Raw genomic sequence first — 26,842 nt, 5'->3', positions numbered from 1 at the left:
CAATTTTATATTCACATTACACTAACATAATGTTAATGTGGAATGTAAAAAATGTCATATGATTGTATTATTATGTCAAATTAACATGATACGTTATCATCAAGTATAATATATCAACATGTTACATTATTATTAATTATGATACGTTAGCATGTCACGTGATATAAAATGACAAATAACATTTTTATTAAATTAATCATTAGTAATAAGTACTTATTTGACTTAAAATAAAAATATAAAAATTTATTTGACTCAAAATAAAAATATAAGAATTTAATTAAAAGTAATAAAGTATAAAAGTTTATTTAAATTTTATTGAATAATTTATAGACTTTTTTAGATATTATGTCATAAAAAAACCTATGTTTTCTTTTCTTTGAGGAAATAAAAATGTAAATTAATAAAGAATCAATTTTCTATTGAGGCAACAGGGTAAATGTAATGAAGCTCAGGCCCAGAGGTCCATAATAAATGACATGAAATAGAAGGCCCCCATTGGCCTTTGGTTGCTGAACAGTGAACAAGAACGAGCAGCTCCTCTATTGTTTCCTACATAGTCTGTAGGTTTTGCAGCCACAATCAAAGAAGGAAGAAAATGGCGTCGAACGCGGCGGTGCCGTTCTGGCGTGCAGCCGGCATGACGTATATCACCTACTCAAACATATGCGCCAATCTCGTCAGAAACTGCTTGAAGGAACCCTACAAGACTGAAGCCCTTGCTCGTGAGAAAGTCCATTTCTCTATCTCCAAGTGGACCGATGGAAAGCCTGAAAAGCCCAGTAAGTCTTTTTTCCTTCCTTTTTATATTTCAGATCTGGGTTTTTTCTTTATCATTTCTTATTCATATTTTGTTTGATTTAATTGTTATGGATTAGGTTTTTTGGGGATGATTAGTAAAGGGTTTTATTGGTTATTTATTCTCTGTTAATCAGGAATTGGTCCATGTTATTTTATTTTATTTTATTTTACTTGGATTGTTCGTTTTTCATAGAAAGAAAAGAGGAATAGGAAATGAGATAGTTTTAATTAGAAGTAAATTTTGATGGTTTTCCTGATGGAGTGGAAAAAGAGGCACAAAATTGAAATTGTAATTGAAACCGGGAAAGATCGGAATGTAAGTACCTTTAAGACCCTTTTGCATTATGTGTAAACCTAAGTATATCCTTAGTTGAATAACATTTTTTAATATTCTATGAAGTTTCTTGAAGAAAAAATGGAAGTCTTGATAATTTTGCTTTCATGGTTGTGGTTCCGTTCATTTAAGATTATGGTTCTGGATTTTGAAAACCATTTGGTGTAGGTTATAGTTTTTGAAGCCAGGTCAGTGTTCTAAGTTGTCTTTAGTTTTTTGGGTAAGTAACCACAGCTAAGAGCAGGTTGCTAAGTTGTTTTCTCTTCCCACTTCTGTTCCAATTTGGTGTAAAGTTGGTATCCTACCATGTTTATTGTCCTTTTTTTGTTAAAATTACTTTTCTTGTTTCATTTATGTATTGTTTGCATTTCTAAAATTTGGTTGCTGATCTTTATTCCCCAATAGCTTGTTTATGTGTCGCTTGATTCCACAAGCTCATATCTTGCAGGTTTACTTGACCTAGCCAGTCGAAAAAATTTATTAAGACCTAATTAGATCAACTGAAGTTTACAATTTTATCCTTATTAGGTCTCATAAATGACTGGTGTCACTGGCTTAGTAGTTCAATTGATTGGTCATTGGTCTACTTTGGGTCTTTAACACTTGAGCAAGCCTACTTAGTTTCCTTGATATTATCTCTTTGGATGATGTGGATGGATTTTGTTTGAGATAGAAAACCACTCACCAGTATGTTTGAGAGAATTGGGTGGTATGTTCTATTATCTGGCTTCCATTGCTTAATGTTGGGTAGGTGAGAAAAAATAGTAGAGGTGATCTAGACAACATAAATCTTTTATGAATACCTATTGTGGTTTGGAATGTCATTTAGCATAGGATGTTTGAAGTCATGAATTTATTTGCGAGATGGGTGTGAACCATGCATCATTTGGGCAAGTCCTTCAAAATTTTTCATGCTTTTGTACTGTGTTGCAACTATCTTTGTTTGGATTGATGTATGAAAAGTAAGTTGGCTGTGTTATCTTCTGCAGATCTCTAATATCTATGCAGCATATATGTTAGTCCTTCATTTTCTGTATGCGGTTATATGATATGCTCTGTCTCTATATATTATTCTTTGCCCCTTTTGTTACTTTCCCATGTCCGACATAATATATATTAGGGTAATTGCAAATGGCACTGTGGTTTGGTCAAATCACATTTATCTCTTTGTATTTATCAACACCTATTCTTCCTCACTTGGATCATGACAAATTTAATCATATCTGAGTATATGCTGACCTTATGGTTAAAAAGATATTTTGGGTATGTATGTCAGCAGATGACGTGTGACTAGGGCTTTCCAGACCCAAGGGAATCATTTTAGATGTTGCAATCTGCGAGGAAATAAGTATAATTAAAGCAAACCTTTGAATTTAATTTGCTAACTTTCACAATTATTGTTATAGCCATGTGATTCCCTCTGAAAACAGATAGGATTTCTGGGTTAGTCCAAGTTTCACCTTGTCTTCACTTTTCTCACTCTCACCTTATGTGGTGGTTCTTTTAATCACTTTTCAGAATAAAACATTGCTGGTATCATTATCCTATCATTCAGGTAGAATTAAAATGAACAAAATGTTTAAGTTTTGTTTTTATATTCTGCTGTGTGAGCACTACTGGAAATAAAATTGGTCATTCAAAGTGAGGGTGTGGCTCTAAGAAAATGCTTCATGTATGTATGTTCCCTTTTAGCACTTTGGTTAATCACTCCGGGGAACAACATTTCAATGTAGAAAAAGAGAGAAAAAGATCAGGATTGAATTGAATTTTTGAGTAGGGGTTAACTAATTTTTCACTTGCATGCACTGAACTTATTTCCAACTACGTGTTCTCATGTATCTCTGTGTATGTTATTGCATATGTCTGGGCTTGGAAGGGAACATGGTGTCTATGTTTTATGCCGTAAAAATTGCATTTGCTTTTCTGTTAGCGTGCCAAATTTAATGGTGCGGCTATGGTCTTTTATTTCTCCCATCATGACAACTATTCTAATGATATATCTTGTTGGTTTGCTATGTCAGCTCTCCGCTCAGATTCCCCTGTAGAATGAGTTGCAAGGTTGGTCACTGAAGTCTCTAGATGGGAAGGAGTTTAATCTATTTTTTGTAATTTTTTCTGTAATGTCCAAAACATGTGGACATATTTCAGGCTTTGAGATGATGTTTTACTTCATAATAATGTATGTTGCAAATAGACTGAAGTTGGCCCTTTCATGGGCACTCTGCATCTTACGTGCCGCTGTCAGGTTGTTTCAGCTGCACCTTGAAAAACAGTCTCGTTTCGTGAGTATCGGTGGAATGTTTACTTCGCGCATGCCAACATGGCACTTGCTGCAAGTGGAATGGTCATTTTTGGTGTATTCGTTGATTAATTCCGTCCAATAGGTCCCATTAACTTGCTATAGCAATGGATAAGAATGAATGGCTGAAATGAGCATTTTCATTTTCAGGTTAAACGAAGGAAGGTGTTAGGGTCATTCCATATGTTCACTAAATGAGGGTTATCGAATTGCTATCCTTGTTGTAATATTCTATAATTCTGCAATTCTAGCGTCCCAGTGAATAATTGTACACTTTGGAAATGAGCTTAGGGATCAAGAAAAGGATTAATGTGGGACTCCACAAACCTCATAACTTTATGTTATTCACCCTTTTCTTTTCTTATTTTAGTTCAGTCCAAATGCAAAACAAAGGTTAATTGGAGAGTAAAGCCTAAAAAGAATATATTTTTTTTATAATAACAAAGGTCCATTCCTCTGTTTTTGGTTGAGATCATTTCAAGTTTGAATCATTTTTGATTTAGGTAATTTTGAATTCGAGTAATTTAGTTTAATATATGGATTATTTGGGTTCGAGTTGAGCAAATTTGGATTATTGGGTTTTTTTTTTTTCAATCAAAAAGGATTGATTTAAATTCAGATATAATTTGGATTATTTAATTTGAATTGAGTGAATTCATATTATTGTCTTTTTTTAATCAAATAAGGTTGATTCAAGTTCCGATTTAGGTAAATCAACTTTGTAAACTCTGAACTCCATATGCACTTCAAAAATGCACTACTTGACAAAGTTTGAAGTAATAAAACTTTTTTTTTCTATTTCAAATGGGGAAAGATATATATTAAATATGGAATTTTTTTTAAAGTTTTAAATAATATAGAGTTATTTACACATTTGATACATGAACTATATATTAACTTGATATAGTATAAATTTCATTTAAATTTACATGTATATTTCAGGGATAAATTATTATTAGGAAAATGCTTCTTGATTCTACAATTCTTTGTTATACATTTCGTTCTTGATAAGATAAAATTTCATTGGTTCAATATTAGACATTGACTTGTCATACGTGCGTTTTAACAAAACAATTGGCGGTAGAGAAACTCCATAGACAGAGAGAGGGCTATGTAGTAGCTAGCTCCGGTACGAAAACGTGTTGTGAGGGTCACCTTGTTAGTTGGAATTAATGGAACAAACCTATTGAATGTTACAACTTGCACTGGAATAATCTTTGCTGAACCCCAAGACTTTGAATTGGTGCTGCTCTGTAAGTCGTGTGCGTTGAATTGGTGATTCTTTTTCTTTTGCTGATTCTTAGTACGAATTTTGGTTCTGTGGGTGGTTTTGGTTTTTGTGTTTGACAAGATCATCTCTGCCAGTTTGATTGAGGTTTGCTAACCTCTTTTTGTTTGATGAGGGATGTATATGCTGTTTTTCTGGGGAAGGCAAGGTTGGTATTGTTGCTACAGAATTGATTTTTTGTGATTGTGCAGCTTTTCCTGGAAGTTTTCTCCTCCTTCTGGATGTAGCTTTGTTACTGTATGAATGAATTCTGCTTTTCAAAAAAAGTCATGTGCGTCAAAGCCTGGCATCGACCCTTTTGATGAAGATTGAAAGTAATAATAGCAATATTGACTGTTCAATGAAAACATGTATCTATTCATGATTTTATTATTTTCTAAAATTTCAGAGATATTTTAGGAATATGATCCTAATATATATAATAATTTATACCCTAATAACATTTGGTCACTACTAAATTCTTTAATATTAGTGTGGAGTTTTGCTAAAACAATTTACAAGCAAACAATTTTTTTTTTTTTAAAATTAGGGATCAAAATATAATTAAAAGTAGCAATCAATTAAATTAACAAAAGCAAAAACAAAAGTAAAAAAAATCCAATTTGAGAGGAAAGTTTTTATTATTATTACTACTATTTTTGGAATAAAGTAGAAATCTTTGCTAAATCCCCAGACTTTGAATTAGTGCTGTTCTATCAGATGAAATGGAAGCGTGTTCCTAAAGTTAAGTTTCATCATGATAAACAATCTTTTCTTTTAGATTCAAATAATAATGTTGACTGCATTTAATTCTGACATTTCTCTGAATATTGTTGTCGAAATATAGTACTTCCTCTATTCAATTTCTTTGTTCTTGTTTTAAGCACTTTTTTTCCTTAAACTAACTCAATTTTGATACATAATTAATTATAGGAAGATTGTGTATATTTAAATTTCATAAAAATAATATTAAAAGTTTTGAATTTAAAGCACTCTTTTTCTTGAAGATTAATTTTTCATAATAATAACAATAATGATGATGATTGAGTTTATTTTAATGAATAAAAAAATAAAACCGAAACAACTAATAAATGAGGGTTTGAACAAAAAATTAAGAATGGGATAGTACTACTTCAAGAGCAACATTCACACAAAACACCAATTTTTTTTTAAATGCATACTTTAAAATCATGAATGTATTGAATATTGAGGACTAATATATATCAAGATTTCAAAATCAACTAAAAAAAATTATTGTGGATGAATAATTTGAAAATAATATATAGGCACATCCAATAATATTATTATCTTCAAATCCAAATTAAAGGGTTAATACCAAGTACCAACTAGACTAGCAACCAAATCATAATTGGGGTTTTCTGAAGTTTCCAATAAGATTCACTCTTGCAACTATTCAAAAAGTTGATAAAAAAAAGTCGAACAAAAACTAACAGATTGAGAAGGAAAGATGAGGGCTCCACTCGCCAATTCATTCAATCTTCTATATTTTGAATGGTTCAAATTGCACTATAATCTATATTATTGTAAATCTATTGGTCTTAGTCACGCTGTTATTGTTGTTATTGTTACTATATTACTTTAACCCGATGGTTCTTCGTTCTTTCTTTTAATAAAAAAAAAAAGAAAAACCATTAGTGCTCCTTTTGACATGCATGTTCCCTTTTTTTTTTCATTTCACTTTAAAAATGTTCTCTTTTGTTTTTTTCCTTTTGGCTTGTTTCTAGAAAAGAAAATGAAGTTTCTGATTAATTTTCTTATGAGAGGTAGGTATATTAGATGCTTTAGAATAGTTATATATTTCTGATTATAGGTAATAATAGTATAATAGCGATGGAGTTGAGCCAGAATAGGTGGCAAACCTTGACTATTCCAATGATAATGGCATTAATCAATGGTCATGGTCCTTGGCATTGACACATGCACGCCAGTTTCCATATAAAAATGTAAAAGCTACGCCTGAATAGAAAGGAGTAAGGATTCCAAAAGGTACTTAAAGATGATTCGTCGCCCTTCACATCTAATGCAGATTTCATTAATCTTTTATACCCTACACTGTATAGTATTAACCTCAAAAGATAGAAAATATATACACTGGCATCAATTGACTTGTCTACGAAGACATTTCAGACTGAAATGGTTAACAAAGTAATCCTATTTCTCATTGTTTACTCATTCCCACCGAAATCCTTGACTTGTCTCCAAAAAAACTTTTCATCCTACCAAAAAGAGTTGCTTGAATCCATATTTAATTAATCTTGTGCAACTCAATGCTCATAAAACCAGAGAAAGGATATCTCTCTAACTCATGTAGCCATGGCCGCCATTTTTTTACTTCTTCTGTCCATCGTTTTAACTGCAGTAGCTCAACCAAGGAATTCCAACATAACTCTAGGCTCATCGCTAACACCCACAGGCCAATCCACATGGCTATCCCCTTCTGGCCTATATGCCTTTGGATTTTACCAGCAAGCTGCTAAGGGCTATGCTGTAGGAATTTTTCTTGCTGGCGTTCCCCAAAGGACAGTGGTTTGGACAGCCAACCGAGATGATCCTCCTGTTCCAAGCACTGCTAGCTTGAATCTTACGACTGATGGAAGGCTCATTCTGCAATCACCGCAAGGACGAGAGTTATACATCACTGATTCTTCTGAAAAAGTTGCCACAGCTTCGATGCTTGATACTGGCAATTTTGTTGTATACAATTCTGACCAGAAAGTAATGTGGCAGAGCTTCGATCATCCTACCACTACCATTCTACAAGGACAACGTCTCTTAGCTGGGGTAGAGCTGTTCTCTAGCGTCTCAGAAACTGACCAGTCAACAGGAATATTTCGTCTTAAGATGCAGAATGATGGAAACCTTGTGCAGTACCCTGTCGAAACTCCAGACACAGCGAGCTATTCTTATTGGGCATCTGGTACAGATGGTAGAGGAGATAATGTGAGCCTGAATCTTGATAAAGATGGACATCTATACCTGCTTAATTCCACCGGCTTCAAAATAAAGGATATATTTGAAGGAGGAAATGATACAAATAGAACAATTTATCTGATGAAAATTGATTCGGATGGTATCTTCCGACTCTATTCTTACGAATTCAATCAGAATGGGAATCAATCAACTATATGGTCATCTACGTATGACAAATGTGACCCCAAGGGTCTGTGCGGGCTTAATAGCTATTGCGTTACTGAAGATAAAGAAGCTGATTGTAAATGTCTTCCAGGATTTGCTCCAGTTATAGAGGGCAATTTTAGTGCTGGCTGTGAAAGGAATTTCTCCACCGAGAGCTGCAAAAGCGATACAGGGAGAATCCAGTACACCATTCAGGCAGTTGAGAATACTGTGTGGGAAGATTCTGGATATTCTGTTCTGCCTTTAAAAACCAAAGAAGACTGCGAGAGAGCATGTTTCGAGGATTGCACCTGTGAAGCTGCCATGTTTAGAGATACGGAGTGCAAGATGCAAAGGCTTCCTCTGAGATATGGAAGAAGGAATCTTCGTGATTCAAACGTAGCTTTGATCAAGGTAGGTATATCCAGTGAATCAAGAAAACACGATGTGTCTAAAGAACGAAAGGAAAAACCTAGAATGGACATTCTAGTTATTGGAGTTTCACTGACTGGTTTTGCAATCACTGTGCTGGTAATTTCTGGGGCTTTGATTTATAGGAGGCATGTTTTCAGATACAAAAGGTTTTCTACTCATAGCGACATAAGATTGTGCGAGAATGTTGCTCCGATATCGTTTAGTTTTGAAGAAATTGAGCAGATGACTCATAATTTCAAGGAAGAAATTGGAAAAGGAGCATTCGGGACAGTTTACAAAGGGACCACAATGTTGGATAATGGGGTGAAGGTCGTTGCAGTGAAGAAATTAGACAAAGTATCAAATCAAGGGGAACGAGAGTTTCAAAACGAGATGAAAATTATTGGCAGAACTCATCATCGAAATTTAGTTCGACTAATCGGATATTGCCACGAAGGAGCTAATAGGCTGTTGGTCTATGAGTACATGGTCAATGGCTCACTTGCTGATGTGCTCTTTACACCTGAAAAACGACCTTGCTGGAATGAGAGGGTGGAAATTGCTCGCAACATAGCAAGAGGTCTCCTCTATCTTCATGAAGAGTGCGATACCCAAATAATCCATTGTGACATCAAATCTCAAAATATACTAATGGATGAACAGGGGAATGCAAAAATATCTGATTTTGGTTTGGCCAAGCTGCTAAAGCCAGACCAAACCAAAACCTTCACTGGGATCAGAGGAACAAGGGGGTATGTTGCACCAGAGTGGCACAGGAAACTGCCAGTGACAGTCAAAGCAGATGTTTACAGCTTTGGAGTCGTAGTATTGGAGATCATATGTTGTAGGCGGAGTGTGAATTGGAGCCTTCCCGAGGAAGAAGCCGTCCTCGAAGAATGGGTCTACGATTGTTTTCAGGGTGGTGAACTACGGAAACTAGTAGGGGATGATGAAGAGGTTGACGAGAAACAATTGGAAAGGATGGTGAGAGTCGGATTATGGTGTATTTTAGATGAGCCAACACTTCGCCCTTCCATGAAGAAGGTTCTGTTGATGTTGGAAGGGACAGTTGCCATTCCAGTACCTCCCAGCCCAACTTCTTTTTTTAGTGCTATTTAATTGTGTCTTGCTGTTGAGATTTTTGAATGGGATTGCGTAATTATAGGTAACTTGTCCTCTCTGTATTAAATGAAATGTCTATCATACATTGATCAAAGTATTGCTTCTTGCCACAAGTTGTATTAATAAAGAATTCTTGTGATTGACTATAATTGACATTCCGGTTCTGTAGTTTAATACTGCATCATACCTTAGTTCAATGCTAATATAATGTAAACTTACAGTAAAATTATCTGTTATGCAATATGAGTCAAATTTATGAGAAACTTAGCAGCAAGTTTTTGCTTTTGTTTATATGTATAGCTACTTAGACATTCATTTCTATCTCGAGTATAATTATATGTAGTCAAGCAGAGAATTTCAAGTTTTGTCAAATTAGGATCAACACTTGTGTAAAATAACAAGAGCACCTTTGAATACTGAAAGGTAGAGAAGGGTTGATAATATTAGAAAGGAACATCGGAATTGTTGTATTATTATAAATATGCTACTCTACAGAGGTTACCTCTCCCTGAAAAGGAAAGTAAAAGTGCACAGTAATTAATTACACGACCTAGGCAAGGCAGGTAATTTGTCATTTCCTGGTGGAAAATTGCAATGCACTTTGTTTTTCCACTACATTAGTTATGGCGAATTCTCATTGGAAAGCTTTTGATGCACGGCCTGCCTTTGTTTTAGGTGTTCTTAGAAAAAGAGTAAAATAGATAGTTATTTGAGGGGTGTTTTTTCTTTTCCCTCTGTAATGAATAGTCACTGCCTAAAAACTCAAAATTAGAACAAAAAAAAAAAAAAGAAAAGGAATTCTCACAGAAACAAAACTGTTAAGTGCAATGTTATGCATTCCCTTACGTCTATTCATAAATTGAAAAAAAGTTCTTTTGAAAGGTTCCTTATAAAATTTATACCCTTAAAGTAGCTTGAGATTAACGATGATATTTTGGTTGTATGGTTAATAAAACTCATTTTTTTTATTAAAAAAAGAAGATAATTTACTGTTAATATTAATATAATATTTTGCTATTTTATTATGCAACATGATAATATTTTTTTTGGTGAAGAAAAAAAGGATGCAAAAATCGAAGCAGTTTCGTTCGTCAAAATCCGATAATAGGACTACTAAATCCGCTCGTTCTTCACTTCTTAAGGGAAAGAATGTTAGTAGAAATCTTTGCTAAATCCCAAGACTTTGAATTGGTGGTGCTCTATCAGACTGGAAATTAAGTTTCCTCATGGCAAACAGTCTTTTCATTTAGATTCAAAATAATAATTATGACTGTACTCATACATTTAATTCTGATATTTCTCTAAATATTGTTGTGGAAAATCATACTTCCTGCATGCAATTTGTTTGTTTTTCGTGTTAAGTACGTTTTATCTTAAATTTTGATATATAACTATTTATCGAAAGATTGTGTATATTTCAATTTTGGTAGAAATAATAATTAAAAGTTTTGAATTTAAAGCTCTTCAAAATATTGAATATTGAGGACTAATATATCCAGATTTCAAAGTCAATTAAGACATAATAATAACAAAAAGGACAAAAGGTTATCGTTGATGAGTAATTTGAAAAGAAAGGGCACAGTCGACATTATTATCTTCAAATCAAATAAAAAGGGTTCATACCAAGTACCAACTGGGACCATGCATAACCCCCGTCAGGACCTAACACTTGACTAGCAACAACTTACACTTGGGGTTCACCCAAGTTTCCAATAACATTTCCTCTTGCAACTATTCAACAAGTTGATCAAAGAAGTGGAACAATAACAAACGGATCGAGGAGGAAAGATGAGGGCTCCACCCTCCAATTCATTCAATGTTCAATATTTTGACTATTCCAATGATAATGGCATTAGTCAATGGTGATGGTCCCTCGACTTTGACACCTCTATGCAACCTACCCCATATAATATTTAACTTTGTATATCTCAAAGCTCGTAAAACCAGAGAAAGGATAACTCTCTAACTCATGAGCCATGGCCACCATTTTATTACTTCTTCTTTCCATCATGTCAACTGCAGTAGCTCAAACAAGGAATACCAACATAACTCTAGGCTCATCGCTAACACCCACAGGCCAATCTACATGGCTATCCCCTTCTGGCCTATATGCCTTTGGATTTTACCAGCAAGCTGCCAAGAGCTATGCTGTCGGAATTTTTCTTGCTGGAGTTCCCCAAAGGACAGTGGTTTGGACAGCCAACCGAGATGATCCTCCAGTTAAAAGCACAGCTAGGTTGCTTCTTACGACTGATGGAAGGCTCATTCTGCAATCACCGCAGGGACGAGAAGTATACATCATTGATTCTTCTGAAAAAATTGCCACAGCTTCCATGCTTAATACTGGTAATTTTGTTGTATACAATTCTGACCAGAAAGTAATATGGCAGAGCTTCGATCATCCTACCACTACCATTCTACAAGGACAACGTCTCTTAGCTGGGGTAGAGCTGTTCTCTAGCGTCTCAGAAACTGACCAGTCAACAGGAATATTTCGTCTTAAGATGCAGAATGATGGAAACCTTGTGCAGTACCCTGTGGAAACTCCAGACACAGCAAGCTATGCTTATTGGGCATCTGGTACAGATGGTAGAGGAGATAATGTGAGCCTGAATCTTGATAAAGATGGACATCTATACCTGCTCAATTCCACAGGCTTCAACATAAAGGATATTTTTGAAGGAGGATATGATAAAAATGGAACAATTTATCTGATGAAAATTGATTCGGATGGTATCTTCCGACTCTATTCTTACGAATTCAATCAGAATGGGAATCAATCAGTTTTATGGTCATCTACTTCTGACAAGTGTGATCCCAAGGGTCTATGTGGGTTTAATAGCTATTGCGTCAATGAAGATAAAGAAGCTGATTGTAGATGTCTTCCAGGATTTGCTCCAGTTATAGAGGGCAATTTTAGTGCTGGCTGTGAAAGGAATTTCTCCACCGAGAGCTGCAAAAGTGAGGAAGGGAGAATCCAGTACACCATTCAGGCAGTTGAGAATACTGTGTGGGAAGATTCTGGATATTCTGTTCTGTCGTTAACAACCAAAGAAGACTGCGAGACCGCATGTTCCGAGGATTGCACCTGTGAAGCTGCCATGTTTAAAGATACGGAGTGCAAGATGCAGAGGCTTCCTCTGAGATTTGGGAGAAGGAATCTTCGTGATTCAAACGTAGCTTTGATCAAGGTAGGTCTATCCAGTGAATCAAGAAAACATGATGTGTCTAAAGAACGAATGGAAAAACTTCGAATGGACATTCTAATTATAGGTGTTTCACTGATTGGTTTTGCAATCATTGTGTTGGTAATTTCTGGGGCTTTCATTTATAGGAGTCATGTTTTCAGGTACAAACGGTTTTCTACTCATAGCGGCATAAGATTGTGCGAAAATGTTGCTCCGATATCGTTTAGTTTTGAAGAAATTGAGCAGATGACTCATAATTTCAAGGAAGAAATTGGAAAAGGAGCATTCGGAACAGTTTACAAAGGGACCGCAATGTTGGATAATGGCGTGAAGGTCGTTGCAGTGAAGAAATTGGACAAAGTATCAAATCAAGGGGAACGAGAGTTTCAAAACGAGATGAAAATTATTGGCAGAACTCATCATCGAAATTTAGTTCGACTAATCGGATATTGCCACAAAGGAGCTAATAGGCTGTTGGTCTATGAGTACATGGTCAATGGATCACTAGCTGATGTGCTCTTTACACCTGAAAAACGACCTTGCTGGAATGAGAGGGTGGAAATTGCTCGCAACATAGCAAGAGGTCTCCTCTATCTTCATGAAGAGTGCGATACCCAAATAATCCATTGTGACATCAAATCCCAAAATATTCTAATGGATGAACAGGGGAATGCGAAAATATCTGATTTTGGTTTGGCCAAGCTCCTAAAGCCAGACCAATCCAAAACTTTCACTGGGATCAGAGGAACAAGGGGGTATGTTGCACCAGAGTGGCACATGAAACTGCCAATTACAGTCAAAGCAGATGTTTACAGCTTTGGAGTCGTAGTATTGGAGATCATATGTTGTCGGCGCAGTGTGAATTGGAGCCTTCTTGAGGAAGAAGCCGTCCTTGAAGAATGGGTCTACGATTGTTTTCAGGGTGGTGAACTACGGAAACTAGTAGGGGATGATGAAGAGGTAGACGAGAAACAATTGGAAAGGATGGTGAGAGTCGGACTATGGTGTATTTTGGACGAGCCAACACTCCGCCCTTCCATGAAGAAGGTTCTACTGATGTTAGAAGGGACAGTTGACATCCCAGTGCCGCCCAGCCCAACTTCCTTTTTTAGTGCTATTTAACTGTCATGCTGTTGAGAAGGATTGAGGAATTATAGGCATACCTTTGTCCTCTTTCTCTGTATCAAATGAATTGTATATCATCCATCATCTCTAATAATTCTTGTTCTAACATAGACCAAGGGATGCTTCTTGCCACATGTTGTATTAATAAAAAGTTATTGTGACCGTGTATAAATGACATCCCCTTTCTTTTGTTTAATACTGTGTCAAGATTTTAGTTCAGTGCTAATATAACTTAAACTTACAGTAAAATTATCTGTTATGCAATGTAAATTAAATTTATTGGAAACTTAGCAGCAAGTTTTTTCTTTTGTTTATATGTGTAGCTACTTAGACATTCCTTTCTATCTCCAGTCTAATTAAATCTAGACAAGTAGAGAATTTCAAGTTGTGTCACATTATGATCAAACACGTGAGTAAAATAACAAAAGTACCTTAGAATACTGAGGAGACTCGTAAACTAAAATATACTGTATCAAAAGGTAGAGAAGGGTTGATAAATATCAGAAAGGAACAAAGAAATTGTTCTATTATTATAAACATGTTACCCTACTGAGGCAAGTATACGTGGAAAGGAAAACACTAGTGTATAGGAATTAATTACACAACCTAGGCAAGGCAGGTAATTTGCCTTCCTGATGAAAATTACGATGCACTTTGTTTTCCAACTACGTGCATTAATCAATTATAAACTTTCTAATTTCTCACGGAAAGATTATTATACTTTCTCAAGGGTCTTGTTTTGTCGTAATAAGAGAAATAAGATTCATATGGAAGCAGAGGTATATGTCCTACAAATTGTTTAGGAAACAATAATAGAAATAAGTTTCATTTGGAGGGGCAGTTGGCATCATCTCCTGGCCTAGCTCATTTTCTACTTGCTACATAAACATCTAATTCTGTCAAGATGTTGGAAGCAGAATTCATCTGAGTAATTTCTGCCTATTTATAAGTTCTCTAACTTGTAAATGCTATATATTACATAAGCCTACCTTCATTTCCAAGGGCTTTTAATTGAAGATTGCTGTAACATTCACCAGAAGATGTTATGGAAAATGAATACAATTTATGGGAACCTTAGCCTCAAGATCAAATAAACAGTAGATAACAACCTTCATTTTCTCTCATTTGTAAGTACAACGTGTGCCTCTGTACTAGTTAAGATGCATGAAACAAGTTGAACTCCTCAAGTTGTGACTATGATCAACAATTCTGTAGGCAACAGTAGGTCTGGTTATCCGAATCTCCTCAACAACAATCATGCATCAAAACTGCAACTACTATAACCGGATCAAGTGGTAACTGTTTTACAAGTGAAATGTGACAAAAGGCCCCACCTTTTAAATGCCCCAATTACTTGCAAGGATTTTCAGGAGAATGATCCCAATATGCACTTCATTTTGTTAGCATCATGTTGCATGAAGGAAGCAACAATTATCATCAATGGCTAGAAACAGCATCTTACAATAATTAGCACTTGACACTGTGTCTCTCCATAGCTAGCACTTGGATGCTTTGTTTAAAGCATCAAATACGCTCTGTAGGGTTATCTCCTCCACAATCACCACCTTGTCTCGTGATTTAGAGCCAGAACCTATTGAAACCTGCCTTCTTTTGACCCCCAAAACCTGCCATTTGAGAAGAAATAAAAGTTCTAAAATTTCATTGCATTAACTATTTTCTAACAAAATGGAAAAACAGGGAATAATAAAAAGGGGGCACGGGAGGGAGCATTGAAGAGAAAAATACTTCAAGAAGAATACTACATAAAGCTTTTAGCTAATATTATTGACGTAACTCCAGATTTCAATCACAACCGTCAACTTAGATAAAAATTGCTCTTAATATCCACTCCAGTCCACAAACAGATAACTTATTATATTTTGTTAAGGTTTTGTTACTAGGTGAAATATGCATCGTAAAAGAAACAAAGGCACATTCTCTAAGAATGGATTAGTCGAAGTTCAATTTAAAGAACATAGAGAATGAATTTTTAGCAGTTCACTACTACCAAAGAAAAAAAAGAAATATACCTTTTATAATCATATGAGCCATAAACATTAACATTTACAAACTATTTTTGCCCCAGAAGAAAAAAAGCTCTCAATCACAATCATCTGTGACTTCAAAGGAACATCTCCTGGCAATTTGGGCAGATTTGATGGATCTCAATTAGCCAAAGCAGTTCAGGTCCAGATTCTTTTTTCATGCATGCTCCATTTGGTCTTATTCTAACTTGCTTCAGTCTTAACACTTCCTAACCATATTTCCAGACACACTGGTTGTCTAAAATCCTTTCTCTAGATCAAAACTTACACAAACTTCTCACCCTGCACAAATGCACAGGCCACGTGACACATGGGACTACTACATCCATCCATACATTGAATAATTCAGAACCAAAAAGTTATTCATCTTTCCTATCATTGGTAAATTTTGCAGGACCATGGCAAAGAAGAAAGATTATGGCGGAAGCCTAATTCAGCTAGAAAGTTATAGGTAAAATCCTTCAATCTTGTGGTGCAAGATGACATGTCAGGCTAATGTTCCTAGAAGAGAAAGCAGATTTAGAATTCGACCCACAGACACATTCCCTGTAACGGCATAGCTATTTTTCCCAGAATTTTAGCTACGGAGAACAAACAGAAGGGAATCGATTCTAACAAGCGGGTGGCGCACATATAAGAAAGATTGGCAGGCACAGTTCAAGGTCTCACAATACATTGATTTATTTTCTTATGATAAGAATTCAACCTCACCAAATTATCACCATAACAATGTACTCGTAGTAGCCACCTAGTTAGAAAATGGTTCTCCTCTTCAAGTGAAATCAATAGAGATAAGAATTAATAAAGGCGAAACATAGAGGGAAGAAAAAAAGAACAGACCGAGCTAATATAATCAAGAAGCGCCGCGTTAGCTTCACCGTCTTTGGCAGGCGCGTCTATCTGGACCCCTACAGCGTCGTCGCTGAAATCTGGACTCACCACCAAAAAAAAAAGTACTATTAAGGTAAAAAATAGGGAAGAAGAATGATAGTAGAAATAAAAAAAGGAATGTTAAAAGAAAAAGAAAGTTACTGGACCGGTGATGGAGGACGATTTGGCGCCGGGCTTGGCGTGGATGGTGATGGCAACAGACGAGGGAGGAACCGGGCGGATGGACGATGGGAATTTGGGGTCGTTTTTAGAGGACTGAGTTGGCTCCGCCTTCTCGGCCTTGGCTTTTCCCTTCTTGGCTGGAGCCATGGATAAAAGTCGAAAATTACTCAGGTCAGCAGCCTAACACCTTGGTGGGGTGGGTGGGAGAGCCGCGAGCTTGCCGCGGTAGGTTGCACAATGATTACGATAAACAAAAAAATCTTTTATTAATATAACTATAGCTGAAACCGGGTCAAGTATTAACACTTTATCCGATCCAAATTGAACCCGGATTGTGGGCTGGATGAGGCCGCACAAGACATGGACATGGTCCATATGGACAAATCTATATAATTGTTTATCATTAATTGCATAAAATCCAAATGACCAAATTCGCATTTTAACACAAAATGATTCTGTTAAACCATGAAATAGTTCAATCCAAGAGGTATATCAATAGTTATATTTGATTCATTGAGGTTGTCAATCCATCACAAAACAATATTGTCTTAGGCTATTGAATGATTCTTTTTCTATGTTTATGTGTTGATTGATTAAGCTTGATAATTATAGATATTATTTTGGAGTGAATCTGGGAAGTGAGCATAATTAAAAATCCACTGATCGTAACTTTATAAATTTAGAATGATTTGATTTAAGTTGTTTTACAGTTTTACAATTGAAAGTTACATAACTCACTCATGCACTCTGCATTTATTATGACAAGGAAAATACATGGAGCAATCCTAGGTACATCTAATAATAAGTACATGGAGCAAACTCACGGAGATGATTGTTGCCTGTTTACTGGAGTCACATGGAGGAAGCAGATGGACATGGAGGAATAGATATATCAGTTATCCCCTCCAACATCATCACTACACTCTTTATGGAAGGACGGAGAGCTGGTTCATCTTGAATACACCAAAGTGCCACCATCACCATTTTTTCCAAGTTTTTCTTATCCACCTCTTCACCAAGCACAAGTTTATCCAACTCTTTCTCAACAAAACATCTGTAGACCCAGTTGGACAGAATAATTTCCTCCGTTTTTGAAACAGTGGTGTCCAAGTTCCTTCTGCAACAGACAATTTCCAGTAGCACTATTCCAAAACTGTAAATATCAGCCTTCACTGATATTGGAGTGTTTTTCTGCCATTCTGGCGCCATGTATCCTCTAGTTCCTCTTACCCCTGTGAAGGTCCTTGTTTGATCTCCCATCAAAAATTTTGCCAGCCCGAAGTCAGATATTTTAGCCGTCCAAGTATCATCCATCAGTATGTTCTGAGGCTTTATATCGCAATGGATGATGGGGCTCTCACACTCTTCATGTAAATAGAGGATTCCTCTAGCAACATCCAGGGCTATTCTTATTCTTTCATTCCAATCTGGGCGCATTGTTGTCTTGAAAAGTAGGTCTGCAAGGGAGCCATTGCCCATGTATTCATAAACCAAAAGCCTCTTAGAATCCTCAGCACAATAACCGAGGAGTCGAACTAAGTTCCTATGGTGAGTTCTCCCAATCGCTCGCATTTCTGCTTGGAACTCTCTTTCACCTTCTTCCACTAACTTCTCCAGTCTCTTCACAGCTATTGACTTTCGACCTTTGTATAAAGTCCCTTTGTAGACAGCTCCAAATGATCCCTTACCCAACTCTTCCCTAAAACCATATGTTGCTCTCCGGAGTTCATTGTATGAAAATAATATCAAAGTGAGCTCCTCATTTAGGCCCAAATTTCCATTTTCCAACAGCATTTTGTATCTTAGAACTCGAAATTTATAAATGAATAAACCAGAGATTGAAAGCAAAACACATGAACATGCAACAAGACTGAAAGTTAGAAGAAGCAATTGCACCATCGTTTCTTTCCGTTTGATTGTGATCATCGTCGGCTTAATTAGTTCAAGGGGTATACTGTTGTTCTCTGCTTCAAGACTTCTCACCCCCACCTTCAAGAAAGCTGTCGAAAACGAATCTCGGTCAGGATCTCGTAGCATATACTTCAGTGGAAGCTTTTGTTTCTTGCAAACTCCACTCTCAAACTGTGCTGCCTCACAATTACAGTCTTCCAAACACGTTCTGCTGCATTCATCTTTGGACATTTTCTCTTTACTGTAAAATACATCAGTATTCCATACTAAATTTTCCATTGGAATGATGTTATAAAAGCCTTCATTCGCCTTCCCTCCTTTACAGTGTGCTTCAGAATAATTTCTCGTGCAGCCAAGGGTGCGCTGATAAGGATCAATAAAATCGGTCCCGGGAAGGCATACACAGTAAGGTTGGTAATCATTGAATGTGCAGAAGCTATTGAAACCACAAAAACCTTTAACTCGGCATGAATTCTTCAACGCACGAAACCTAGGAAAAGTTTGGAGTCTACCACTTCGATCAAACAGATGAGTATATAACCGGAAATTTCCATCAACATCAAGCCTTGCACTATAAACGATACTGCTATTGTCCTTTCCATCGTCAGAGTCTCCCTCGGCGAAAAATGAAACGCCAAGTGGCCGGGAGATGGACAAATCACTGTTGTTGATGAGTTGTAGGAAGCCTGTCGTTGAGTTAAGATAAAGGTGAAACGAGCCAATCCCATTGGTTTGACTGCTCCAATAGGCATTTTCAGGAATATATGCGTCGTTTGATGGGTATAGCACAAGGTTCCCATCGCCTTGCATTATGAGATGAAACCTTCCAGTTGAGTGGTTATTTTCTGATAAACTGGAGATCAACTGACCATCTGTGGATAGATTCTGACCACCTAAAATGGTATCTGTAGGATTCTTGAAACTCTCCCAAATGATATGCCCATCATTGTTGTAGAGTACGAAATTGCCTGAATCTAACATGGAGGCAGAGGAGGCTGAGTCTGTTTTATTAGCAATAACTTTCTTCTCTCCGCTCTCAGTTGTCAAAAGAAGCTCACCTTTCTCATTCAATATCAGCGTAGCATTTGAAGCGACCGGCGGATCATCACGATTTGCTGTCCATACGACTCTGTTGGAGCTCGTGCCCTTGCCGACCAACCAAACTCCAACAGAAAAGCCACTGCCTTGATTGTAAAAACCAAATGCAAAGCGGCCAGAAGGCGAAGCCCATAATGTGGGCTCGGTGACGGGTTTGAGTGAAGAGCCCAGTCCTATGATGGTAGGATGCTTTTCCTCAACTCGTCTAGCCAAGCATACCGAAGAAAGGAGTAAGAGAAGAGCCGGTACTACTGAAGCCATGAGGAGAGGTGGAACTGAAAACTATTCAACTAAATGAAAATAATGCATATCGTAATGCGTAGTCTAGGTTTGGAAGGCAAAGTTTTCCATGGACAACATTGTTTACTGGGTCTCCGTTGACTCATTCCAATATCAAGTCTTTGTCCCCATTTCATTGCAAATTGGTCAACAAACTAACAAAGATGTGGACTTATTCTCCACGTAATACTAGCCCTACGAACAACCCTATCTGGGCCCAAGAATTAAATTATTTTACACTTTAAATAAATATTATAAACCTAAAAAAGTACTAATCATTAACCGAAATGTAATCTTTCATAATATAATTTTTTATGCCTACTTTTCCTCGCTTGACTGGCTTTTTATCGAAATTTATTGGATTTGAGTTAATATTTCTTAATTGCTTATGTCTTTCTTTGAACACGAAAAGACTTTAGGATGCAGAGATGGAAATGAAAGTCATCAATTTTATTTTGAAAAAATACTTAAAGAAAGGTAGGGGGGAGGAACTGCAAAATAAAAAGGTCAGAGAGGGTGCTTTATCCACATTTTCAAAAAAAAAAAAATTATGCGTATTGTAAATCTAAGACTTATCTCACTGTAAAATCTGTGAAACTTGTGCTTTTTTTCTTTTTTTTCCTATTATAACTAATTACAGTAAATTCTAATCTTAGTTGATTGAGTTAATTAGGCTTATAAATATTCACAAGAGTTAATTTGTTTTTTTTTTTAAATCTAGGGACTAGTAAGTACTGTATATATAATATCATTTTAGACATTTTTTTAAGAAAAGAAAAAACCATGGATTATGTTTTAATTAATAAATATCAAAAATTTTATTTTTAAAATATCCTAATATAATTTATACTTTTTATTGATATTAATTAAAACTTCTAAAGATATCAATACATGCTTCGTGCAGACATTTTTGAGGTATATAAAAAAAAAAAACACATAGAATCGTTGAAGGAATGCACAAACGACAGTACAATAATTAGCAGGGTAAAAGATACCACTAATAAGTAACATGGGAAAGTGATGGAAATGGAGGAACTGGTACATCCATTTTTCCTTCCAGCATCAAGGTCACATTCTTCACCAAAGGACGCAAAGTTGGATCATCTTGAATGCACCAAAGTCCCACCTTCACAAATCTTTCTAGCATTCTCAAGTCCACTTCTTCACCTCCCACAAGCTGATTCAACTCTCCAGCAGCAAAGCAATTGTATACCCAAGTTGAGAGAAGTATCTCATCTGCATTTGAAACTTCTACATCTATGCTACTCCTGCAGCATATTATCTCCAAGAGTATGACTCCAAAACTGTATACATCAGCTTTTACTGATAGAGAGGCATTCCTCTGCCATTCAGGTGCCAAGTGCCCTGCTGTCCCTATGATCCCAGAAATGCTTGTTTGATTAGGCCTCAGTAGCTTTGCCAATCCGAAATCTGAAATTTTCGCAGTCATAGAATCATCCAAGAGTATGTTTTGGGGCTTGATGTTACAATGGATTATACAGACCTCACACTCTTCATGCAAATAAAGGATGCCTTTAGCCACGTCCAACGCAATTCTGGCTCTCTCTTTCCAATTTGGGCTTTCACTGGTGTTGAAAAGAAAATTTGCCAGTGAGCCATTGCTCAAATATTCATAAACAAGAAGCTTCCTTGAACCTTCCACACAAAAACCAAGCAAACGAACCAAGTTCCGGTGGTTAGTTCTTCCAATGACTGCCATCTCAGTTCGAAACTCTCTTTCTCCTTCCTTAACTTTTTCCAATTTCTTAACAGCAACAGTTTTACTATCCTTATCCCCTGGCAAAATTCCTTTATAAACCACTCCAAATGAACCTCTACCTAACTCATCTTTGAAACCATCCGTTGCTTTATCTAGCTCACTGAAAGAGAATGATCGTAGTGTAAACTGCTCGGTAAATCCTGAATTTTTATTTTCTAAAAGCTTTCTATAACTTTGCATTCGATGCCTGTATATCAAGAAGCTAGATATCGCAATCACAAAACACAAGCATGAAACGGAACCCAAACTTAAGCCCATAGTTGAAATTAGGCGTTGGTTTCCTTCATCGATTAATGTTGGACTTTGAGGTGGGGGGATGGTTGGGGTGCTCCCCAGGATCAGCTTGATGAAGGCTGTGGTTGATATATCTCCTCTTCTTTTACCATAAATGAGCGGTAGACTATACCTGGTGCAGGAGCCGCTGGACCTGGAATAGAGAGCTCCCCCACAATAACAATCCTCCTCGCAAGCTTTTTTACAGTCTTCCTCATTCATATTCATCAGAGAATAGCCACTACCCACCCAATCCATATTTTCTAAAGTAGTGAAATTGTAATGCATCACTAGATCTTTTCTTGCCTCGCAACCATCTAGAGTGAAATTCTGAGAACAGCCCAGGAATTTCCTGTTCTCGTTGATAAAAGTGAAACCAGGATAGCAATAGCACTCAACATCGTTATTCCTGCTGGAACAGTAGCTATTCAAGCCACAGTTGCCCTTAACATCACATAGATCATTCAAATTCTGCCACTCCTTCGTCCCATTTGAACTGATATTACTTTCAAATTGGTGTGAGTATATTCTGAAAACTCCGTCAGGGTCAAGAGTTGCCCTATAGGTAATCACCGTTTTGTCCCCAATTTGAGAGCTATTTGCCAAACCCCTTTCTTCGGGATATGCATACAGGAGGAGACGGCCTCTTTCATTGAGATATAACCTCGACAAAGAACTACCGTAAGTATTAGTGGCCCAGTACGCGTCTCTAGTATCAACTGCAGCAGAACGTACATAGGCTACAAGGTTTCCATCACCCTGCATTATGAGATAATATTGGCCAGTTGAGTGGTTTGATCTTGACACACTGGAAGTCAAATTATAATTAGTGGATAAATTCTGGCCTCCTAAGATTGTGTCAGTTGGGGAATCAAAGCTTTCCCAAACAACAGACCTATTCTGGAAGAAAACGAAATTTCCGGTGTCAAGCATAGAAGCTGAATCAACAGATTCTCTCACATCAACAATAAGATTTTCTTTACCATTCTCAGTCTGAAGAAGCAAACCACCTTGTCCTGTAAACACTAAAGTAGCATTTGAGGAGACAGGCGGATCACCTCGATTCGCAGTCCAGACAATGGTGTTTTCAGGCTGACCAACAAGCCATATTCCAACCGAAAACCCAGAGCCTTGCGGATAGAAACCAAATTCAAAATGCCCTGAAGATGAGGCCCATGAACTAGGGTGTTTTCTGGGATAGAGAGAAGAACCTGGTTTTATTATGTTGGTCTCGTTTTCTTGAGCTATCACCTGTAAAGAAAGTAGAAGGAATAGCAAGAGAATAGGTGACGCATGAGCCATGAGAAAGTTTGGGTGTAAGAGAAAGAGGAGGGAGCCCTTTTGCATTGGGGAAACTATAACATATCCGGCTGTAAATGAAGCTTGCGATCTTGATTTTGATCAACAGAGTAACATAACCAAAGTTCAATCGATTATCAAGATGACTACTAATTGCAAAACAACCAAATATTGTTTACTTTTCTACCTTGTTATTTACATAATCTCATTCCAATACCCTGACTTCCAAGTCGTTTCCAATTTCTTGAATATTTAATTTGCCATGATCGGATCACATCCCTATATCTCTATTTGGTTTGGGCAAAAAGGTGAAAAGACAAGATTGAAAGAAAATTAAAAAAATTTTTTTTTGCAAAAACTTGAAATTTTTTACTAGCATATTAAATGCCCAAAAATAATTTAGATAACCAAGAATGTAATTTAATTATAATTATTAATAAAAATAGCTCTACACTAATTTTAGTCATTCCTTTTCATCAATCTCTTGTTTTTTTTTTCATTTTAATGAAAATTTTATTTTTTTATATATTTGGAGAAGAGAGGTTTTTCATTTTTTTTAGATGTCGTTTCAATGTTCTTTTTCTTAAAACTAGATCATGACCCGTGCGTTGCACACGGATCTCTTTTTATCTATTTTTTTCTCTCTTTCTATCTTTTTTTTTTCTCTTTTTTCCTATGCCCTCCGCATATGGTTACAGGAGGAAGCCCCCTTAGAGCTTCTTTTTAAGTATGTTATAGATTTCATCATAAGTCAAATTTGAATTCAATCAAAGACTCATGTTCTGGCTTCATTATTTTTTTGTTTCATATATTTTTGTTTTAAGGGAAGGACAAGGAGGTTTTTAGATAAAACAAAATAGACATATGAAATTCTTAAATTATTTAAGAAAAATAAAATACATTTTTATTAGGTTCAATAAGATTTTATACTTTTATTTTGTGCTAAATATGTTCCTATAAGTAAATATTGATTAACTGTTATTAATTAAAACGTCATTTATTTTTTTTGTACTCACGTGACATTCATATCATAAATAAAAAAATTTTATTTAAAATTATTTAAATAATTTAAATTTTTTAAAAATATTATACTTATTTTTTATTGTGAAAAAAATGTAAATCCACTTTCGATTCCTTCTTCCTGAAATTTCTTTTGGTCAAATTAAGGAAACTAGTTTCGTCTTCTATCTTTTCCTTTCACGACTCTCTTTCTTTCTTTCGTTTCTCTTTTCCTTTCATCAGCCATAATAATATATGTACTATTCTAATTAAGGCACAATCATGAAAATAAATTTATGTAGCCGATGTCCCTATGTAACAAGAAAAAGGTCTTATTGTTGCATATTGCTCTACTAAATTTTTTACCATTATTTCATATTATTGACAATGAAATTTAAAAATTTCATAGCGGGTTTATATATTTATCAATTATTAAGTTGACATATTAGTTTCTTTTCAAAAAAAAAAAACTTAACATATTAGTTAAACGGATACACCTCAAGTATGTAAACTCATTTATGCATTTCTTTAAATTTATTATCAATGTAGGGAATATTAATCCTCAAAATTTATTTACACACAATAGGACTCAAACTTCAAGTTTCTAAATATTTGATTCATAAAACCACTAGTCCAGATGACTTTTTTGATCCATAAAATTCAAAGAAATTCAACAACTTTTGATAATTTATTTAAATGGTTTTATAATTTTTACGTAAACCGTTTGTTGTTATAGAGAATGCCACAAATATGGGTCCCTGAGGCCAGAACCGTTTGTCAACAAGCACACAATCGGTCCCAAAACCCAGAAGAATACTTGCTCCAGATTAATCCACGTCTTAGGGCGTTTAAAGCTGCGGCGAAGAGTGAAGACTCACGGCGACTTGACTTGCATGGATGCCTTGCAATATCTACAACATTTCTCTCAAAACCAAAGCATACGTTCAACTATAACCAAAAATTTCAAAGACCCGTGACAACATTAATGTAAGAAACCATAGCTGACATTAAATCTCCACCTGCTTAGAAGACTTGACTTGCTGCATTGCTGACAGTCAGATTTACAAATTAAGTAGTGAGTAATGTATGTCCCACAAGCCTTCTTTATGTTACAGACTCGAGGCTGGTAAAACAAGGCAGGTAAAGTTGCTTTGCTAAAGACTTGACTCGTTGCATTGCTGTCAGTCAAGTCCACAGATTAAATAGTAATGCATGTCCCACAAGCCTTGTTTACATTACAGCCTCAAGGCTGGTCAAGGAAGGCAGGTAAAGTTGAACAAAGTTTAAAGCAAAGATCATTCATAGTCCACAACTCAGCTGCATAGAATTTAAGAATTGGAAACATGACTTGTGCATTCAAAAACATATTCACTCAAGAAACTATCAGCGAAACTTTCGGGGGTTTAGAGCATGGCCTACACGGAAATGTTATGGTCCAATAAGTCCCAAATTAATCCCTTCTGACGCGTCAATTGTGTCCAAAGTGGCGATGGTGGATATCTGTATATCTCAGGAGACCTGACTTGCTTTCAATTGTAGCCGTCAAGTGCACAAAATAAATAACAATATATGCCCCAAAACCTTCTTTATGTTACAGCAAAAGGCTAGTTCGGGGAAGCTAGTAAGATGTTCATGAGTAACTTTCAAGGCAATGGTCATTCACATCAAAGTAAAGACTAAAGAACATGGTTGCATATAATTTAAGACTTGAAAGATGACTTGTACGAGCATGCCATAGAAATAACTAAAAGAGCTTCAACATTCTACATCTTCACCCCAAAACAACCGGCATAACCATGGGCGGACCTAGGAATTTTTCTAGCATCGTTAATTATATAAAATTCTAGCATAAGTAATATAATTAGCAAGGATTTTGGCACTTCAGTGATGTCATCTGACACCACTTGTATCAACCTAAATCCACCCCTGAGCATAACCGGTGCGCCTAGTTCAGAAATAGCTACCAGTCCAGTGCAGAAATTCTTAAATAAAAGTCTCAGAAAAGTTCAAGAATCATGCCCAAGATAACATTTTTTATACACTATGGTCATATTTGGTTGGGGGAAATGGCTAAGCCATTCCCCTTTTATTCCTTACAAAATTTTATCTTCTTGTTTGGTTTGTTGTTAGGAAAGGAATAGCATTCCAAAAAGAATGACTATTTTAAAATTAGACAAAAACTTAAAATAGCTAATACCATCTTTTCTCATGATGTTAGCTATCCTACACCTATAAAAATAAAATTTAAACATTTTATACTAAAATATCCTTATTTATTTTTAAAAATTATAAATTTAAACTTATAAAATTAATATTTATTTTTTTTTTTTTTTTTTTTAATTAAAATTAAAAAAAAATATTAATATTTTCATATTTTTAAATTATAAATAAAAATTATATTTTAAATTATGTATTATATAAAA

The 26,842-nt window shown here is 35.8% G+C and overlaps 6 protein-coding genes across 6 annotated transcripts; 3 read left to right on the top strand and 3 right to left on the bottom strand.

Moving 5' to 3' along the window:
• Positions 422-3,503, top strand: LOC18611786 (ATP synthase subunit epsilon, mitochondrial). Its single transcript, XM_007048219.2, has 2 exons — positions 422-779; positions 3,154-3,503. Exons 1-2 carry the CDS (start codon positions 596-598, stop codon positions 3,180-3,182), a joined length of 213 nt encoding a protein of 70 aa, XP_007048281.2. The 5' UTR covers positions 422-595; the 3' UTR covers positions 3,183-3,503.
• LOC18611785 (G-type lectin S-receptor-like serine/threonine-protein kinase LECRK3) lies at positions 6,804-9,469 on the top strand. Its single transcript, XM_018116106.1, has one exon. It carries the CDS (start codon positions 7,033-7,035, stop codon positions 9,364-9,366), a length of 2,334 nt encoding a protein of 777 aa, XP_017971595.1. The 5' UTR covers positions 6,804-7,032; the 3' UTR covers positions 9,367-9,469.
• LOC18611784 (G-type lectin S-receptor-like serine/threonine-protein kinase LECRK3) lies at positions 11,225-13,878 on the top strand. The gene has a single exon (XM_007048217.2). It carries the CDS (start codon positions 11,346-11,348, stop codon positions 13,677-13,679), a length of 2,334 nt encoding a protein of 777 aa, XP_007048279.2. The 5' UTR covers positions 11,225-11,345; the 3' UTR covers positions 13,680-13,878.
• Positions 14,590-17,034, bottom strand: LOC18611783 (UPF0235 protein C15orf40 homolog). The gene is made up of 3 exons (XM_007048216.2): positions 16,765-17,034; positions 16,568-16,656; positions 14,590-15,307 (listed from the first exon to the last, which is right to left on the bottom strand). Exons 1-3 carry the CDS (start codon positions 16,925-16,927, stop codon positions 15,179-15,181), a joined length of 381 nt encoding a protein of 126 aa, XP_007048278.2. The 5' UTR covers positions 16,928-17,034; the 3' UTR covers positions 14,590-15,178.
• LOC18611782 (G-type lectin S-receptor-like serine/threonine-protein kinase LECRK1) lies at positions 17,426-20,085 on the bottom strand. Its single transcript, XM_007048215.2, has one exon. It carries the CDS (start codon positions 20,048-20,050, stop codon positions 17,633-17,635), a length of 2,418 nt encoding a protein of 805 aa, XP_007048277.2. The 5' UTR covers positions 20,051-20,085; the 3' UTR covers positions 17,426-17,632.
• On the bottom strand, positions 20,992-23,654 carry LOC18611781 (G-type lectin S-receptor-like serine/threonine-protein kinase LECRK1). Its single transcript, XM_018114708.1, has one exon. The coding sequence runs from the start codon at positions 23,466-23,468 to the stop codon at positions 21,066-21,068; it is 2,403 nt and encodes an 800-aa protein (XP_017970197.1). The 5' UTR covers positions 23,469-23,654; the 3' UTR covers positions 20,992-21,065.

The sequence above is a fragment of the Theobroma cacao genome, chromosome 1 (genome assembly GCF_000208745.1).
Source record: "Theobroma cacao cultivar B97-61/B2 chromosome 1, Criollo_cocoa_genome_V2, whole genome shotgun sequence".
Lineage (NCBI taxonomy): Eukaryota > Viridiplantae > Streptophyta > Magnoliopsida > Malvales > Malvaceae > Theobroma > Theobroma cacao.
Note: the sequence above shows the minus strand (reverse complement) of the source record. Positions and strands in the feature narration are given on the sequence as shown.

Bases quoted from the DNA above. Each gene is read 5' to 3' on its own strand.
- LOC18611786 (XM_007048219.2), top strand. From the start codon at position 596: ATGGCGTCGAACGCGGCGGTGCCGTTCTGGCGTGCAGCCGGCATGACG. The intron at 780-3,153 runs GTAAGTCTTTTT...TTGCTATGTCAG, and splicing joins TGGAAAGCCTGAAAAGCCCA to CTCTCCGCTCAGATTCCCCT.
- LOC18611785 (XM_018116106.1), top strand. From the start codon at position 7,033: ATGGCCGCCATTTTTTTACTTCTTCTGTCCATCGTTTTAACTGCAGTA.
- LOC18611784 (XM_007048217.2), top strand. From the start codon at position 11,346: ATGGCCACCATTTTATTACTTCTTCTTTCCATCATGTCAACTGCAGTA.
- LOC18611783 (XM_007048216.2), bottom strand. From the start codon at position 16,927: ATGGCTCCAGCCAAGAAGGGAAAAGCCAAGGCCGAGAAGGCGGAGCCA. The intron at 16,657-16,764 runs GTCCAGTAACTT...TGGTGAGTCCAG, and splicing joins CAAATCGTCCTCCATCACCG to ATTTCAGCGACGACGCTGTA. The intron at 15,308-16,567 runs GTCTGTTCTTTT...CTCAAATGGCAG, and splicing joins TTCTTGATTATATTAGCTCG to GTTTTGGGGGTCAAAAGAAG.
- LOC18611782 (XM_007048215.2), bottom strand. From the start codon at position 20,050: ATGGCTTCAGTAGTACCGGCTCTTCTCTTACTCCTTTCTTCGGTATGC.
- LOC18611781 (XM_018114708.1), bottom strand. From the start codon at position 23,468: ATGCAAAAGGGCTCCCTCCTCTTTCTCTTACACCCAAACTTTCTCATG.